The sequence below is a fragment of the Lagenorhynchus albirostris genome, chromosome 1, assembly GCF_949774975.1.
Source record: "Lagenorhynchus albirostris chromosome 1, mLagAlb1.1, whole genome shotgun sequence".
Lineage (NCBI taxonomy): Eukaryota > Metazoa > Chordata > Mammalia > Artiodactyla > Delphinidae > Lagenorhynchus > Lagenorhynchus albirostris.
Window position 1 is genome coordinate 134,815,064 of NC_083095.1, and position 13,717 is coordinate 134,828,780.

The 13,717-nt window shown below is 45.7% G+C and overlaps 1 protein-coding gene across 1 annotated transcript in view; it reads left to right on the plus strand.

Annotated features, from left to right (window-relative positions):
* Window positions 1-3,461: 3,461 nt before the first annotated feature.
* Window positions 3,462-13,717, plus strand: part of CHRNA3 (cholinergic receptor nicotinic alpha 3 subunit) — a 32,612-nt gene continuing 22,356 nt past the window's right edge. Inside the window, exons 1-4 of the mRNA XM_060154976.1 lie at window positions 3,462-3,552; window positions 5,232-5,371; window positions 5,485-5,529; window positions 6,652-6,761. Coding sequence (XP_060010959.1) covers window positions 3,462-3,552; window positions 5,232-5,371; window positions 5,485-5,529; window positions 6,652-6,761 — 386 coding nt within the window. The remainder of the gene's footprint in view (window positions 3,553-5,231; window positions 5,372-5,484; window positions 5,530-6,651; window positions 6,762-13,717) is intronic.

The window sequence follows — 13,717 nt, forward strand, 5'->3', positions numbered from 1 at the left end:
TATTTTAAAAATTATTATACAATAAAACTGACTTTTTAGGTACTGTTCTATTAATTTTAACATATGTATAGAGTCATGTAATCAGGATGTAGGAGTCACTCATCACCCAAAACAGCTCCCACCTGCTACTCCTTTATGGTCACGTGTCCCTCCACCCCTAACCCCCGGCAACCACTGAGCTTTTCTCCATCACTATAGTTTAGTCTCTTCAAGAATAACCTCTAGGGCTTCCCTGGTGGCGCAGTGGTTGAGAGTCTGCCTACCGATGCAGGGGACACGGGTTCATGCCCCGGTCTGGGAAGATCCCACATGCCGCGGAGTGGCTGGGCCCGTGAGCCATGGCCGCTGAGCCTGCACGTCTGAAGCCTGTGCTCCGCAATGGGAGAGGCCACAACAGTGAGAGGCCCGCGTACCGCGAAAAAAAAAAAAGAAGAACCTCTAGGGACTTCCCTGGTGGTGCAGTGGTTAAGAATCTGCCTGCCAATGCAGGGGACACGGGTTCAAGCCCGGTCTGGGAAGATCCCATATGCCGCAGAGCAACTATGTCTGTGAGCTACAACTACTGAGCCCGCTTGCCACAATTACTGAAGCCTACCCGCCTAGAGCCCGTGCTCCGCAACAAGAGAAGCCACTGCAACGGGAAGCCCGCACACCACAATGAAGAGTACACCCCACTCACCGCAACTAGAGAAAGCCTGCGTGCAGCAATGAAGACCCAACACAGCCCAAAATAAATAAATTTATATATATAAAAAAAAGAATAACCTCTAATGGGGACTTCCCTGGTGGTCCAGCTGTTAGGACTCCATGTTCCCAATGCAGGGGGCCCAGGTTCAATCCCTGGTCAGGGAACTAGATCCCATGGGCCACAATTAAAGATCCTGCACGCACCAACGTTAGTATGGAACCACTGGAGAGTGGCTTCGTTCACTCAGCATAATGCCTTTGAGATTCATCCAAGTTGAAGAGTGTAACAATAGTTTGTTCTTTTGCACCCATCATATGTCTGTGGAAGCACATTTAGGTTGTTACCAGTTTGGGGCAATTATCAATACCGTTACTATAAACATTTCACTTATAGTATTTTGTGTGAACAAAACTTCATTTTTCTAGATAAATACTCAGTAATGTGATTGCTGGGTTATATGGGGAGAGTATGTTTATATGAAACTGTCAACCTGTTTTCTGGAGCAGCCATACTGTTTTGCATTCCCACCAGCAAAGTATGAGAGATCCAGTTGCTCTGTTTCCTCATCTGCACTTGGTATTGACAGTACTTTTTTATTTTAGCCAACCCAGTGGCTGTTAAGTGGTATATCACCCTGGTTTTAATTTGCTTTCCCTAATGGCTAGTGATACCAAAATCTTGGCTCTCTGTGCACCGATCCCCAGAAGAAATATGGAGACAGAGTTTTGGAGAAACGAGAAAAATGGCTTTAATCTTTGCCTGGCAAAGGGGGTAACACAGCGAGCTAGGGCCTCAAGAGCTGTGCCCCCTTCCCTGGGGAATAGGGAAAGGTTATATAGCCTTGGGCTCATGGTCTGGGGTAAGTGATAAAGCTCAAAGTAATGAAGGTCTTGCATTTCTTTTGTTCTACAAATTCATGGTCAAAGCTGTCATCAGGTGGCTCAACAACCTGGTCTGGTGTCCCTGAAGTTATCAGCGCAGTGACCTTCTGTCCCAAATGAAGAGTGCTACAAGGGAGTGTAGCGGGAGAAGAAATGCCAGGTGCAAAGGGTAATTCATACGGGGTCAGAGAGTAATCAGCTTTGTGAAGGACATCTAGCTACAAGTGTTTGTTAGAAGTAACAGCTAAAGAATAACCACCATTGATTAACTCTTTCAGGCCTGTTTATGTTGTTTCCCCAGCCTGTTCATTGTTTCCCTATTTTCCTTGTTTATCTGAAAACAGAAGTCTCATTTCTATTTTTGCTGCAACATTAGCAGCAAATGTTGGACATCTTTTCGTGAGCTTTTTGCCTTTTTTGGTCAAGTGTCTGTTTAACTCTTTTGCTCATTTTTAAAATTGGGTTTTAGTTTTCTTACTTCTGAGATCTTAAAAATAACTAGGTATAATTTACATATCATAAAATTCACACATTTTAAGTGTACAGTTCAATGAGCTTAATAAGTTTATCACTATAACCCAGTTTTAGAACACTGACATCACCCCAACACTGACATCACCCCACTCATACCCATCTATTCTTCCTTTTGAGTTTTGAGGGTTCTTTATATGTCTGGATACAAGTCCTTCGTTGGATATGTGATTTGCAATATTTTCCAGATAAAGGGATTCTTGTCAGGAGAATGAAAATTCTCTAAATGGGGGCCTGACAGTAAGTCCCAATTCTTACAAACATTTTCTGAATCCTGCAAAATGTCTCCTTTTGTTTGGTTTTAATGTGGGTAGGTGACCCATTCTGGAAATAATAAAGGGGACTGACCTGTCCTGTGATAGAGGAATTCCAAGGAAGCCTGCAGGTACCCCACCCCACTCCTGGTGGGTGGTCCGAGAGACCAAGGGGCCCCAGGGCGGTCTGCCTCGTCACAGAACCACCCTGGTGCACCCAGGGCGCAGATGGGCCGGTGGGCAGAGGAGGTTCTGCAGGGGCCAGCAAGGGCAGTGCTTTCTCTGATGGCTCCATCTCCAAGACTTATTTTTAATTTGGTTATTTCTTTCTTTTGTTTTACTTTTTATCAAGATATTGCAACATATTCGACAGTAGACTAGAATAACAAACCTCCAGGTGTTTCTCATCTAGCCTCATCAATTACCAACTCAATGGCCGATATTGTTTCAACTGACTCCAACCCTCCTCTTCACGGTAACCCTAAGGACTCTTAAAAACACAAATACCATTATCACTCCTAAAATATTTAACAATTACTTAATAGTGTCAAAATCTTGAGTCCTCGTCTTAAGGATGTGTTAGAACCTTTCAGGCAGGCCGGCGACCGTCCGTCTAGCCCGGTGGTCCCCAAGCCCGGGGAAAGGAGAGACTCGCACCCACCCAGGAAGCCAGGAACAGAGATTCGACCCCTATTCTTCCCCGTGGTTTGCCAGTACCTGCTTGGATTGGCCCGGCGCGGAGCCGTCCGTGGGCTACACCGACCACAGAGGGAGGGATGAGACCGCCCAACACAGCGCACTAGAGGACCAGCGCATCCCTGTTGTCGGACGCTAGCGCACCTCTCTCCCCCGCAGAGGCTCGGAAACCCCACGGCGGCGGGCGGGGCTGCGCCCGCGGTTGGGGGTGGGGCTGGAGCAGCCGGGGCTCCGCACGCCGCGCCCTGGTCCCGCTCCGACTGGGCGGGCAGCGCCTGGAGCCCGGCCAGGCGAGTCTGTCTCCGCCACTGTCCCGCCGGCTCCCGACCGTCCGGCTCTGCTCGGTCTGCCTTCCGCCCCACGCCGCCCGCCCGGTCAGCGCGGAACCTCTGGCCAGAGGGCAGACCAGCCATGGGCGCCCAGCCGCGCGGAGTCCGCGTCGCGAAGCTCTTGCCTCTCTGGGCGCCGCCGCCGCTGCTGCTATTTCTGCTGCTGCTGCCAGGTACGCGCGCGGGGCGAGGGGGACTGGAGGGACGGGCGCCCAGCCCGAGCGGGGTCCGAAGGGGATGCGGCCCGGAGCGCAGCGCGAGGAGGTGGGGAGAAGGGCGCCGTGGCTGGGGACCCGAAACTCGCGTGGACTGGCTCCGGCCCGGCGGCGAGTTTGGTGGGGGGTGCGTGTTTTCCCCTCGGCGGGCCCCTCCTTGAGAGTGATTTGTGCGCTCCCTGGAGGCGCGAGGAGGGCCCGCACTGGGGCTCTTCCTTCCACAGCCCAGCGTTACAGATTCGAGTCTCGGCCCTGCCCATTGTCCTGCTTGGCGCACTGGGTGCTGAACTGACGCGCCCAGGCCGGGGTTCCACTGTCTGCATCCCGCCCACCTCCTCGTTTTACGAATAGCTGGGGAAGCTGAGGCCAGAGAGGGCTCAAGGTTTGATCAAGGCCACCTGGGGCAGAGGGGAGTCGTTAAGGGGCGCCAGCCTCTCCTCCTTGTCCTCGCCTCTCCGCACTCCTGGCACCTCCCCGCCTTCGCCTTCTGCCCGGTCTCTAAGAGAAGCCTGTTAGGGAGAAGCCGGCCCTGATAGAAAGGCTTTTGAGTGTCCTGGGAGGGGTGGTAGATACCAGGGGACGAGGGATGTGGCAGGGCTGCAGGCGGTCCCTGCAGCTGGGAGGGTAAGTGTGTTGGGAGACCACGTTGTGACCATGCACTCAGAGCGCTGTTCCTGCCCCTCCGGTGCTGAGGCCCCCACTACTCAGAGCGCTGAACACTCCCCACGGAGCTCCTGAATGTGGCCCCTTCTTTATTTGGCGGGGGGTTAGGGGACAGTCAAAATCCCTGGAGAAGTTGGGTTGGACTTAAAGGATTCCCCTCATCCCCTCCCCAGATTTTTCCCAGATCTGTGAGAAGCAGCAGACAACTGACTCAAGATGCCTGGAGTGTGGCTTATAAACAGAGGGTCCCCAGGGGTTTCAGAGAGGGAAGGGTCTTTGATCAGCATGTGAAGACAACATCAGCAGGAACCGTGGGTCGCACTCTGAGAGCATGGGAGCCATGTAGGCACCCACTTCTAAGATGTTTGGTGGCCAAACCCCTACAGGGTCCTGAGTGGGAAGAAGGAAAGCCCCAGTCCTAGGTTGTAGTCTCCCTCGGGCCTGGGGTACTCCTGCCCTGGGAGTGGACTGGTCGCCTCTCCATTGTGGCTGTACGCAGGCAGATTGCATTTGGATCACGCTGCTGCCGTGCAGTAACAAAGATGGTGAGGACGGTTCATGAGCTCTTACCATATGCCTGCATGGAGCTAAGCACTTCACTCATAACAACCCTAAGAGGTGGATGCATTTATAATCTTTCACAGATGAAGGAAATGAGGTTTAGAGAGGTTAAGCCACTTGTCTAAGCTCACACAGCTGACAAGGATTCTGTCAGGATTTGCACCAGATCTATCCAAATTCAGAGCCCAGGCTTGTAATCATTGTGCTTCTCACCGAATGTGTGTGACCTGATGGAATCCCTTCTCTCTTGGGCCTCAGTTTCCTAGTCTTTAACTTCAAGGAGTAGGACTAGTCTGAAAGTCTGGAGTTCCAGAGAGTACCCTCAGCAGATGGAGAGGAAGCTGTAGGTGGATGGTGTCCCTGGTGAGGGGAAAAGTGACTTCCCCAGGATCTGACAGGGCTACTTCCCTCAGTGGCCAGAGCCTCCGACGCCGAGCATCGTCTGTTTGAGCGGCTGTTCGAAGATTACAATGAGATCATCCGGCCAGTGGCCAATGTGTCTGACCCAGTCATCATCCAGTTTGAAGTGTCCATGTCTCAGCTGGTGAAGGTGGTGAGTGCCAGAGCCACAAGCCGTGGCCGTGGGGTATGGAGCTTCTGGAATAGCCTTTCCCAGAACCAGCCTTGTTTTTGTAATTCACCATCTACTTTAATCTCTCTTTCTAGGATGAAGTAAACCAGATCATGGAGACCAACCTGTGGCTCAAGCAAGTAAGTGACCAGACCCTGGGCACTGCTGCCCTCTGGTGGTGACTGCTTTATTTGCTGTCTGTGAACCAAGGGCCAAAACGCCTACTTCACTCCTGTGGACCCAGGTTGAGGTCCACTGACTGGCTGGTCTGTCTCTACCTGGGCTTGGGGTCATATGCACTGCTCTACACCCCTGTGGAAAGACTGCAGGGCCCAGCCCCTCAAGTCACAGACGATAGACTGCGTCCTGGAAAGAGAGACCTCCATGCTCAGACAAAATGGGGCTGACCCGGGCCTGGAGCCCTGGCCCCGACTCTAGGGTGGCGCCTGAGGCACCTCTTCCCCTTCCTCTTGCTAAAAACTCATCCTTGTTGTTGATGGGGGGGTGGGAGCTGGGGTTCTGGATTTTCCTGTTCAGATTGGGACCAAAGAAATGGGCTTCCACATGTTCTCCCCAGGGAGGCTTTGTGCAGACGTGGACAGATAACTCACTAGCCTAAGGGTGATCCTCGCACCAGCTCAAGCCAACTGGACACTCAGCTCATGCAGCCTTCCTTCCTAGGAGGCTGGCAAGCCAGGTGGGCACGGTGCCCACTCACCGCCCTATGGTACACGTTCCCTCCAGCCACAGCTTCACCTCTCTCCCCTCAGGTGCTCAGGCCTCACATCCCCCAGCCTCTACACCCAAACACTTCCTGGGCCCTGGTGGGATCATGGCTCCTTCCCCAGACCCTTCAGAGGCCAACCCTTCTCAACCCGGAGGTGGAAGAGAGTTCTGTGTGTCATGAGCACCGTTACTGGGGCCTGATGGCATGTCCAAGCCGTTTCAGGAATGTAAACAGCAGGAGCTTAAGGCAGGGACCTGGACCTGGCACTGGAAGTGACTGGAGAAAGCCCTAGTGGTCCTGATTGATTGATGGGGGCTGGGCTTGCCCCACTCATGGGGGCGGCCTGCACACTCAGCCCAGTGCTGTCTCCCCACTAGCACCCACATGAGGAATGGGCCAGTGTGGTCTGCATTGCAGAGGCGGCTCTGACGTGCAGCCGAGGTGGGGAGGTCACCAAGATGAGTGGTGTCAAAAGAAGTAAAACCATGCTTGTCCTTCCACTGCCCCCCTCTCCCTCCTTGCCTTCTCCCCCCAGATCTGGAATGACTACAAGCTGAAGTGGAACCCCTCCGACTACAATGGAGCGGAGTTCATGCGTGTCCCTGCACAGAAGATCTGGAAGCCAGACATTGTGCTGTATAACAAGTAAGGTGCTGGGTGGCCCCCACCTCTCAGGGCTGTCAGCCTGGACCTGGGTCCTTGGCCTGCTGTGCTTTACAGCCTGGTCTTCCTGGGACCTTTTCCAAGAGAGCTCCATTCATTTGGTTCATTCCGCAGGTATTTATTGACCTACTATGTGCCAGGTCCTAGAGATACTGTGGCACAAGATAGATACCCTCCCCCTTGCCTCTAGGAGTTTATCAGACACACCAGGGAATACAGGAATGAGTTACAGTATCCAAATATGCAATTACAGACTGGAGGAAGGGCAAGGAAGGAAACACATGGGGGTGGGCTTCTGTCACCGAGGCAGGACCTGACCATCCCTGTAAGTCAGGCTGTAGCCACGCCCCATGGTTAGACCACAGGAAAGCTTCATTCTTTTTTTTTAATGGATGACCACAACAAAAGCAACAATGATTGCAACTACCAAACACGAAACACACTCGTACTGTCATAATGTTGACATTCAGTCCAGTAATCCTCCACTGTAACAGCTCCTTTACTTTGCAGTGAAAATTGATTTGTATATTTTTTGCCCCTGAGTCCTTGTGGGATTTTTTTTTTATTATTCAAACAGAAAGTCACAAAAATTGTAATCATCCTCATCAGTTCACTCAGTCCCATGTAATTAATTTTTTTTCATCTTGATCTTTTGTTAGCACTTTTATGAATTCATCAGTTTTCCATTAGAGTTCTGAAAATGCTTATTCATTCAGTTCAGCACTATAGTCAGTTACCAGAAACCTGTACTTGTCAGAGTGTTTTCCATGAATTCCTTGAAGATGAAACCCTTTTATAGGAACATTTTGCGAAAGCATCAGAGTACACCCAGAACTCTCTGTAAATGACAAAAGACTTAAATATTACCACGGTTAAAGATATGAAAGTTCATAATAATGCAATTGACAAGGAAATTTAGTTATTTCTGAGATATACATTTTAAAGTAATAACTAGAATTATGACTTCTAACATTATACCAGAAAATATAAGATTTTTAGAAATTTCATGTAATGTTTGAATCATTTATATTAATATATTTCCATACAAATAACCCAAAGAAAGTTTAGTATTAGTTGTTTTTTTTGTTTGTTTTTTTGTACTGCAGGTTCTTATTAGTCATCAATTTTAAACACATCAGTGTATACATGTCAGTCCCAACCGCCCAATTCAGCACACCACCATCCCCACCCCACCGTGGTTTTCCCCCCTTGGTGTCCATATGTTCGTTCTCTACATCTGTGTCTCAACTTCTGCCCTGCAAACCGGGTTCATCTGTACCATTTTTCTAGGTTCCACATACATGCGTTAATATACTATATTTGCTTTTCTCTTTCTGACTTACTTCACTGTGTATGACAGTCTCTAGATCCATCCACGTCTCAACAAATGACTCAATTTCGTTCCTTTTTATGGCTGAGTAATATTCCATTGTATATAGGGTACCACATCTTCTTTATCCATTTGTCTGTTGATGGGCATTTAGGCTGCTTCCATGACCTGGCTATTGTAAATAGTGCTGCAATGAACATTGGGGTGCATGTGTATTTTTTTTTCACACTTTTAAACTTTATTGAGGTAGCATTGACATGCAGTTAGCCTCAGGTATTTAAAGTATACAATTATAAGCTTTGTGACACATGTACATACCCATGAAACCACAACCACCACCAAGATAAGTGAACTTATCACCCCTTTAGCATCCCTCGCTCCACCTCCCTGTCACCATACCCCATCCCTAGGCAATCACTGATCTGCCTTCTGCCATTATAGATGTTTTCATTTTCTAGAATTGTATATACATGGAACAATACAGTAGATATTCTTTCTTTTTGTCTGGCTCCTTTCACTCGGCATAATTGGCATAATTATTATTATTATTTTTTGATTAATTTATTTATTTATGGCTGTGTTGGGTCTTTGTTTCTGTGCGAGGGCTTTCTCTAGTTGCGGCGAGCGGGGGCCACTCTTCATTGTGGTGTGCGGGCCTCTCACTATCGCGGCCTCTCTTGTTGTGGAGCACAGGCTCCAGAGGCGCAGGCTCAGTAGTTGTAGCTCACGGGCCTAGTTGCTCCGCGGCATGGGGGATCCTCCCAGACCAGGGCTCGAACCTGTGTCCCCTGCATTGGCAAGCAGATTCTCAACCACTGCGCCACCAGGGAAGCCCTGGCATAATTATTTTCAAACTCATTCATGTTGCTCCATGCATCAATATTTTGCTCCTTCTTATTGCTGAGTATATCCATTGTAGGAATACACCACAATTTGTTTACCATTCACCTGGTGATGGATATTTAGACTGTGTCCCGTTTGGGGCCCTTAGAAATAAAAGTGCTGTGAACATTTGTGTCTTAGTTCTTGTGTGGGCGTATACTTTCTTTTCTCTTGGGCAAATACTTATGAGTGGAATGACAGGATTATATAGTAAATGTATGTTTATTTAAGAAGCTGCTGAACTATTTTCCAAAGTGGTTGTTCCATTTGACATTCTACCAGCATGTAGGAGAGTTCCACTTATTCCACATCTTCATCACACTTCATATGATCAGCGTTTTCAGTTTTAGACATTTTAATAGTGTGTTATGGTACCTCATTGTGGTTTTTTTTTTTTAACATCTTTATTGGGGTATAATTGCTTTACAATGGTGTGTTAGTTTCTGCTTTATAACAAAGTGAATCAGTCATACATAAACATATGTTCCCATATGTCTTCCCTCTTGCGTCTCCCTCCCTCCCACCCTCCCTATCCCACCCCTCCAGGCTGTCACAAAGCACCGAGCCAATATCCCTGTGCCATGCGGCTGCTTCCCACTAGCTATCTACCTTACTACATTTGTTAGTGTGTATATGCCCATGACTCTCTCTCGCCCTGTCACAGCTCACCCTTCCCCCTCCCCATAACCTCAAGTCCATTCTCTAGGAGGTCTGCGTCTTTATTCCTGCCTTACCCCTACGTTCTTCATGACATTTTTTTTTCTTAAATTCCATATATATGTGTTAGCATACGGTATTTGTCTTTCTCTTTCTGACTTACTTCACTCTGTATGACAGACTCTAGGTCTATCCACCTCATTACAAATAGCTCAATTTCGTTTCTTTTTATGGCTGAGTAATATTCCATTGTATATATGTGCCACATCTTCTTTATCCATTCATCCGATGATGGGCACTTAGGTTGTTTCCATCTCCGGGCTATTGTAAATAGAGCTGCAATGAACATTTTGGTACATGACTCTTTTTGAATTTTGGTGTTCTTAGGGTATATGCCCAGTAGTTGGATTTCTGGGTCATATGGTAGTTCTATTTGTAGTTTTTTTTTTTTTTTTTTAACATCTTTATTGGAGTATAATTGCTTTACAATGGTATGTTAGTTTCAGCTTCACAACAAAATGAATCAGTTATATATATACATCCCATATCTCTTCCCGCTTGCGTCTCCCTCCCTCCCACCCTCCCTATCCCACCCCTCCAGGCGGTCACAAAGCACCGAGCTGATCTCCCTGTGCTATGCGGCTGCTTCCCACTAGCTAACTACCTTACTTTTGGTAGTGTATATATGTCCATGCCTCTTTATCGCTTCGTCACCGTTTACCCTTCCCCCTCCCCATAGCCTCAAGTCCATTCTCTAGTAAGTCTGTGTCTTTATTCCTGTTTCACCCCTAGGTTTTTCATGACATTTTTTTTTTAAATTCCATATATATGTGTTAGCATACGGTATTTGTCTCTCTCTTTCTGACTTACTTCACTCTGTATGACAGACTCTAGGTCTATCCACCTCATTACAAATAGCTCAATTTCGTCTCTTTTTATGGCTGAGTAATATTCCATTGTATATATGTGCCACATCTTCTTTATCCATTCATCCGATGATGGACACTTAGGTTGTTTCCATCTCTGGGCTATTGTAAATAGAGCTGCAATGAACATTTTGGTACATGACTCTTTTTGAATTATGGTTTTCTCAGGGTATATGCCCAGTAGTGGGATTGCTGGGTCATATGGTAGTTCTATTTGTAGCTTTTTAAGGAACCTCCATACTGTTCTCCATAGTGGCTGTATCAATTTACATTCCCACCAACAGTGTAAGAGGGTTCCCTTTTCTCCACACCCTCTCCAGCATTTATTGTTTCTAGATTTTTTGATGATGGCCATTCTGACTGGTGTGAGATGATATCTCATTGTAGTTTTGATTTGCATTTCTCTAATGATTAGTGATGTTGAGCATTCTTTCATGTGTTTGTTGGCACTCTGTATATCTTCTTTGGAGAAATGTCTATTTAGGTCTTCTGCCCATTTTTGGATTGGGTTGTTTGTTTTTTTGTTATTAAGCTGCATGAGCTGCTTATAAATTTTGGAGATTAATCCTTTGTCCGTTGCTTCATTTGCAAATATTTTCTCCCATTCTGAGGGTTGTCTTTTGGTCTTCTTTATGGTTTCCTTTGCTGTGCAAAAGCTTTTAAGTTTCATTAGGTCCCATTTGTTTACTTTTGTTTTTATTTCCATTTCTCTAGGAGGTGGGTCAAAAAGGACCTTGCTGTGATTTATGTCATAGAGTGTTCTGCCTATGTTTTCCTCTAAGAGTTTGATAGTTTCTGGCCTTACATTTAGGTCTTTAATCCATTTTGAGCTTATTTTTGTGTATGGTGTTAGGGAGTGATCTAATCTCATACTTTTACATGTAGCTGTCCAGTTTTCCCAGCACCACTTATTGAATAGGCTGTCCTTTCTCCACTGTACATTTCTGCCTCCTTTGTCAAAGATAAGGTGACCATATGTGCGTGGGTTTATGTCTGGGCTTTCTATCCTGTTCCATTGATCTATCTTTCTGTTTTTGTGCCAGTACCATACCGTCTTGATAACTGTAGCTTTGTAGTATAGTCTGAAGTCTGGGAGCCTGATTCCTCCAGTTCCTTCTTTCGTTCTCAAGATTGCTTTGGCTATTCGGGGTCTTTTGTGTTTCCATACAAATTGTGAAATTTTTTGTTCTAGTTCTGTGAAAAATGCCAGTGGTAGTTTGATAGGGATTGCATTGAATCTATAGATTGCTTTGGGTAGTAGAGTCATTTTCACAATGTTGATTCTTCCAATCCAAGAACATGGTATATCTCTCCATCTATTTGTATCATCTTTAATTTCTTTCATCAGTGTCTTATAATTTTCTGCATACAGATCTTTTGTCTCCTTAGGTAGGTTTATTCCTAGATATTTTATTCTTTTTGTTGCAATGGTAAATGGGAGTGTTTTCTTGATTTCACTTTCAGATTTTTCATCATTAGTATATAGGAATGCCAGAGATTTCTGTGCATTAATTTTGTATCCTGCCACTTTACCAAATTCATTGATTAGCTCTAGTAGTTTTCTGGTAGCATCTTTAGGGTTCTCTATGTATAGGATCATGTCATCTGCAAACAGTGACAGCTTTACTTCTTCTTTTCCGATTTGGATTCCTTTTATTTCCTTTTCTTCTCTGATTGCTGTGGCTAAAACTTCCAAAACTATGTTGAATAAGAGTGGTGAGAGTGGGCAACCTTGTCTTGTTCCTGATCTTAGTGGAAATGCTTTCAGTTTTTCACCATTGAGGATGATGTTTGCTGTGGGCTTGTCATATATGGCCTTTATTATGTTGAGGAAAGTTCCCTCTATGCCTACTTTCTGCAGGGTTTTTATCATAAATGGGTGTTGAATTTTGTCAAAAGCTTTCTCTGCATCTATTGAGATGATCATATGGTTTTTCTTCTTCAGTTTGTTAATATGGTTTATCACATTGATAGATTTGTGTATATTGAAGAATCCTTGCATTCCTGGAATAAACCCCACTTGATCATGGTGTATGATCCTTTTAATGTGCTGTTGGATTCTGTTTGCTAGTATTTTGTTGAGGATTTTTGCATCTATGTTCATCAGTGATATTGGCCTGTAGTTTTCTTTCTTTGTGACATCCTTGTCTGGTTTTGGTATCAAGGTGATGGTGGCCCCGTAGAAGGAGTTTGGGAGTGTTCCTCCCTCTGCTATATTTTGGAAGAGTTTCAGAAGGATAGGTGTTAGCTCTTCTCTAAATGTTTGATAGAATTCGCCTGTGAAGCCATCTGGTCCTGGGCTTTTCTTTGTTGGAAGATTTTTAATCACAGTTTCAATTTCAGTGCTTGTGATTGGTCTGTTCATATTTTCTATTTCTTCCTGATTCAGTCTTGGCAGGTTGTGCATTTCTAAGAATTTGTCCATTTCTTCCAGATTGTCCATTTTATTGGCATAGAGTTGTTTGTAGTAATCTCTCATGATCTCTTTTATTTCTGCAGTGTCAGTTGTTACCTCTCCTTTTTCATTTCTAATTCTATTGATTTGAGTCTTCTCCCTTTTTTTCTTGATGAGTCTGGCTAGTGGTTTATCTATTTTGTTTATCTTCTCAAAGAACCAGCTTTTAGTTTTATTGATCTTTGCTATTGTTTCCTTCATTTCTTTTTCATTTATTTCTGATCTGATTTTTATGATTTCTTTCCTTCTGCTAGCTTTGGGGTTTTTTTGTTCTTCTTTCTCCAATTGCTTGAGGTGCAAGGTTAGGTTGTTTATTCGAGATGTTTCCTGCTTCTTAAGGTGGGCTTGTATTGCTATAAACTTCCCCCTTAGAACTGCTTTTGCTGCATCCCACAGGTTTTGGGTCGTTGTGTCTCCATTGTCATTTGTTTCTAGGTATTTTTTGATTTCCTCTTTGATTTCTTCAGTGATCACTTCATTATTAAGTAGTGTATTGTTTAGCCTCCATGTGTTTGTATTTTTTACAGATCTTTTCCTGTAATTGATATCTAGTCTCATGGCGTTGTGGTCAGAAAAGATACTTGATACAATTTCAATTTTCTTAAATTTACCAAGGCTTGATTTGTGGCCCAAGATATGATCTATCCTGGAGAATGTTCCATGAGCACTTGAGAAAAATGTGTATTCT